The following is a 5,024-nucleotide window of genomic DNA, read 5'->3' on the forward strand; positions in this document are numbered from 1 at the left end:
TCAGACCCCCAGCGCCGTCAGCGACCCCGAGCTCGTGATCTTCCTGAAGCGGTTGGCAGCGCACACGCCGATGAAGTTCTTCTGCAGGAGGGAAGCAGGAGAGGCTGGGGTGAGGGCAAAGGTGGCAGCCCCCGGGGCAGCACCAGGCAGAGCCCTGGGCTGCTGAGGAGCTGGGCCAGGGGCGAGCGGGACCCCCGCAGAGGGGCCCAGCCCTTGGAGACCCTCTTCGCCCTGCCCAGATGCCCAAAGGACCCTTTCGGAAGGGGGCAGCTCTGAGGGCAGCTGGGTGACAGACCCCCATTTGGGGCACCCACGCAAGGCCAGCACCCATGGGATTGGGAAGCTGCTTCTCCAGGCTCAGACGTCCCTAAACTCCCACCAAGGAAGGGCCTCGACCGTCCCCGCCGTCGCACCCTCCAGACGGCGCTCGGGAGCCCACGCACCTTCCAGCGCCTCCGCATGACGTATTTCTTGAGCAGCACCTGGGACTTGAGGCGGCGGTTGCTGCGCTTGGCCTTCTCGGCCAGGTTGTTGAGCCACGGGTGCTGCAGGCACTGGCCAGCGCTCATGCGGGCGCTGCGGGCGACAGGACACGGGTCGCCCTGCGCAGCCCCCGGCCCTGCAGCCCCCGGCCGGCCCCTTCCCCAGCCATCCACCAGCTCCACATCCACAGAAACCTCCCGGGGTCGGAACCAGGCGCTCGCTGCCCATACCCCCATAGGCGCCGTGAGCAGGGGACCTTGCTGGCAGGTAGGTGGCACGCAGGGATRGACACCAACCCTCGGCCCCTTTGCACCTCCGCCAGCCTCACACCTTTTCTCCTTGATGATGAGGTTCGACACAAAGTCCTTGGCCTCCTCAGAGACGCTCTCGAAGGTCTCTTCGTCGAAGTACCAGTTGGCAGCCAGGACGTTGTTGAGCGTCTCGGTGTCGTTGTCGCCCAGGAAGGGGGAGAGGCCGCTGAGCCTGGGAGAGAGGGGAGAGTAGCTTGAGGCACCGGGTGCCCTTGGGCTGCACGGCCCCRTTTCTCTGCCCATTGCCAATTCCTGCTGCGCAAACCGAGCCTGGCTGCAGCCACAGGGCTCCGGCACCCACCCTGTCCTGGGTTCCCAGCCCTGCAGCCAATGGTCCCGGTGGGATCCAGCACCCGGCACCGGTGCTCCGGCACGTGGGAGCCTCGGCCACCCGCTCCATGCTGGGCAGTGGCCAAGGGTGACGGCGGGAGCTCGGCCCCAGCGCCCCAAAGGGTCCCCGTGGCGCAGCCCRTCACCTACAGCATGTAAGTGATGACTCCCATGCTCCACATGTCCGTGGCGTAGGAGACCTGCTCGTAGTTCACCACCTCCGGTGACAGGAACTCCGGCGTGCCGAAGTTCACCTTGAGCTTTTCCTCGGGGTTGTACCTGCGAGGGGCAGCGCGCAGGGAGGGAGCAGGTTGTCCCCACGCCGCTGTCCCCAACCCCACAGAAAGGCCAAGCCGGTTCCCACCAGACCCTCCTGGTTTGGCCCCGCTCCCTCCTGCATCACCCTGTTATTACAGCACTCCCAACCCGTGTCCCCAGGGCAGTGCTGCAGCCAAAGCCATCCGTRGTCAGAAGACACCCTGTCCCCACGGCTCCTTCCTCCTCACGGGGCCGGGACAGCCTCCCTGTCCCCATGTGCTGGTGTGAGGCCGAGCAGCAGCAAAAGAAAGGGAGAGCAGAGGGGGAGAGCGGGAGCGCAGATACCTGCGAGCCAGCCCGAAGTCGATGATCTTCACCATGTGCCCGGTGGCAGTGACGCAGAGGATGTTCTCGGGCTGCAGGGACAGGGAGCCTGGCATTAGATCCCAGGGGGGCAGGAGACCCCCGGGCAGAGGCCGTGCGGGGATTTGGTGGCCGGTGCATCGCGGGGTCGTGGTGGGTCTGGCGGGGCGGGACGAGCGGCTCTGCCCGTGCGGAGCAGACCCCAGTGCGGGTGGTCGCCCCGGCGTGGCCCTGCCGCACACCTTGAGGTCGAGGTGCAGCACGTGCATGTGGTGCATGAAGCGGATGCCCTCGCAGATCTGCCGCACGAACACCATGCAGTCCACTTCGGTCAGGTGGTAGTCGTCGTCGATGATGCGCTCGAAGAGCTCGCCGCCCTCCACGCTGYGCGAGGCCGCGGTGTCACCCGGGCTCCCCGCGCCGCCCGCACACCCGTCCCCACCAGTGCAGCCCCCCGGCCAGCATGGGGGGGACACCAAAGCGGGAGCCAGTGAGCATGGGCACCCCCTTCCCATGGAGGGGCCAGGTGAGCTGTCCCAGGACACCCCAGATCCAGGGAGCAGAGAGGGGCAGCATCGCCCCAGCCCTGCGGTGCAACGGGACAGGGAGAGCAGCGGCCACGTGGGAAGGAGCCCCCATAGGGTCCCGGATCATCCTCTGCTTCTGCTGGGCAAGAAGGGCYGGTGGGTCCATCCCCACCTCCCAAGATGATGCAGAACCCCCAGACCACCCCCTGGCCCAGACCCCAGCCCTGTGCCGATGCTCACAACTCCATGAAGAGGATGATCTCGCGCGGCGTCTCGATGGCGTCGTAGAGCTGGATCAGGTTGCGGTGGTTCAGCTGGTTCATCACGTCGATCTCCAGCAGCACCATCTCCTGCAGAGCCCAGGGGTGTCAGAGCCCGGCCGAGCCACCCGAGCAGCGCCGAGGCGGAACCAGGCACCACGTGCACAGCCCAGACGCTGTCACACCCCTCGGTGACACCAGCACSTGCCAGCCCGGTGGCAGCGCGGGCAGGGGGTGCCGTGGGGAGAGCCCGGCCCCCGGTCACACCTTGTCCTTAGCGCCCTGTTTGCGGATGACTTTGGCCGCCAGTTTGAGCCCCGTCTGCTTCTCCGTGCACGTGTGGACTTCTCCGAACTTGCCCCTGTGGAAAGGGAAGGGTGGGAACCAYGGGCAGCTCGTGGGGACCCTTGGGCTCCTCCAGCCGCTGCTGCTGGCCCTGTGGCAGGGCTGGGTCCCCGGGCGCGCGCATCCCCGGCTCCCTCCTTACCCTCCCAGGATGTCCTTGGCGCTGAGGTTGAAGTGGGCACTGACGTTGGCCGCGCGCAGCGTGACGACGCGATGCGCGAAGGGCGCGGGYGGCGGGGGGACATCGTCTGCGGGCAGAGAGACGGGCTCGGGGCGGCCGCCAGCGCCGGGGAYGGCGGCACCGCGCGCCCAGGCTCGGCTCTGTGCGCAGAAAGGCTGGCACCTGGTGGCACGCGGGCCAGGATGCTGCCAGCACCTGGCCTGGCCCAAAACCAGTCCGCCAACCCTGCAGGGGAGCAGGTCCTCTGCTGTCCCCCGCTGATGCCACCCGCCACACCACGCTGTGCCACCCTGCGCACGGCCACCCCGCTGCGGGCCACGCTCGCCCTCTCCGCGCCACCTCGCGCAGTCGCACAGCCCCTCCACGCTGCCCTGCTGAGCATCGCACCGGTCCCCTTGACACCACCAGCCCGCACTGGGCGTCACGTCACCATCCTGCGTGTCACGCTTGCCCCCTCCAGGCCACCGCGCTGCGCGGCAGCGTGTCCCGTCCCGCAGGTCACACCGTGTGCACGGACACGGGACCGGCTCCGAGCACCCTCGCGCTTGGCGAAGCCTCCCGCCTCCCCTCCCGCTGCCGCGAGGATGCTGGATAGCAGGACGTGTCCCTGCAGGGCCGGGCGCGGGTCCTCCCCGCCGCCGCGCGCCCTGCTCGAGCCGCCGCGCCGCATTTAGCCCTGTTTACAGGGCAAGAGGAGCGCGCGGGCGGCGCGCCAGCAGCGCGAGCCAGCAGCGCGAGCCGGGGCTGCCTTACCCAGGATCTCGAAGGGATCCTCCTTGCCGAAGTCCGGCGTGAGGTAGGGGCTGGCGGGCGGCTCTGCCTCGGGCAGGGGCCCCTGGGGAGCCGGTTTCTCAGTGCCCGCGGGCTCTCCCGCAGCGCCCGCAGGCTCTGCCAATGTCCTGTCCTGGGTGCCGGCGCCGCTGGGCGCAGGGACGGCCGCAGCCGGCTGCTCTCCCGGGGCAGGTTGGGGCTCCGGGGCCGCAGCTGCCGGACTGTCCTGCACTGCCGGGGTCTCCTCCGGGATCGTCTCCATGGCCGCAGCCTCCGCCCAGGGCTGGGGCTCCCTGCAAGCACAAGGAGCGGGGTGCTCTGAGCTGGGCCCAGAGCTCCGGCCGCTGCCCGGGGCCGGCGACGCGGTGACGGGCGGGCCCCACGCGGCCAGGGCACCTCTGCGGTACCTCTGGCAGGACGCGGGGCAGCTCAGGCTCTGCTGCAGGACGGGCCGCGCTGGCCCCGAGCCCTCGGGCTGCTTCTGCTTGTCAGCCTCTTCCTCCGCCTTGGCTGCTTCCTCCCCTCCGTGCGGAGCCGGAGCAGCCACCGGGGCTTCCTCCTTCGCGGGCTCCTCCTGCCCCTCGTGCGGAGCCGGCGCCGCGGCCGAGGCCGCGTCCTCAGCAGGTTCTGCCTTCCCTCCGGCAGCCTCTGCCGCGGTGAGAGCCTTCGGCCCCTGACCTTCCTCCTCTCCATCCTGAGCCTCCGCTGCGGCCGTGGCCTCTGCGGGCGCCGCCTTCCCGCCGGCCTCAGCCTCTCCCGCCGCTGGAGCCTCCTCTGYGGGGGCCTTTTCCTTCCCTCCGTCCAGAGCCTCCGTGGCCGCTGGGCCGTTTCCCGGTGCGGGTTCTGCGCTCCCTTCTGCAGCCCCTCCGGGCGCCGCAGCCTTCTCGTCCACAGGCTCCACAGCCGCCGGGCCCTTCTCCTTCACAGGCTCCGTCTTCCCTCCCTGTGGCTCTTCTGCAGCCTCCTTCCTTGCAGCCTCTCCCGTCCCTGCATCCAGACTGTGCGCAGCAGCCGGAGCCGCCTCCGTCACGGGCTCTCCATGCCCTGCTCCGTGGGTTTGGCCGGCGGCGCCCGGTGCCTCGTCCCGTGCGGGCTCTKCTGGGGCAGGTTGGGCTGCGCTGGCCGGGGCGTCGGGCGGGGGCTTCCTCTCGGAGCCCCCCGCGTCGGGGCCGCTGCCGGGCCCGTCCTGCTCCAT

The 5,024-nt window shown here is 70.0% G+C and overlaps 1 protein-coding gene across 1 annotated transcript; it reads right to left on the reverse strand.

The window, feature by feature from the left end:
• Window positions 1–5,024, reverse strand: MYLK2 (myosin light chain kinase 2). Its single transcript, XM_026041981.1, has 11 exons — window positions 4,237–5,024; window positions 3,812–4,122; window positions 3,020–3,125; window positions 2,800–2,893; window positions 2,513–2,622; window positions 1,988–2,129; window positions 1,728–1,798; window positions 1,275–1,403; window positions 814–966; window positions 444–576; window positions 1–81 (listed from the first exon to the last, which is right to left on the reverse strand). Exons 1-11 carry the CDS (start codon window positions 5,022–5,024, stop codon window positions 1–3), a joined length of 2,118 nt encoding a protein of 705 aa, XP_025897766.1.

Source organism: Nothoprocta perdicaria, unplaced genomic scaffold, assembly GCF_003342845.1.
Source record: "Nothoprocta perdicaria isolate Ctin4 unplaced genomic scaffold, notPer1 scaffold_3, whole genome shotgun sequence".
Classification (NCBI taxonomy): Eukaryota; Metazoa; Chordata; class Aves; order Tinamiformes; family Tinamidae; genus Nothoprocta; species Nothoprocta perdicaria.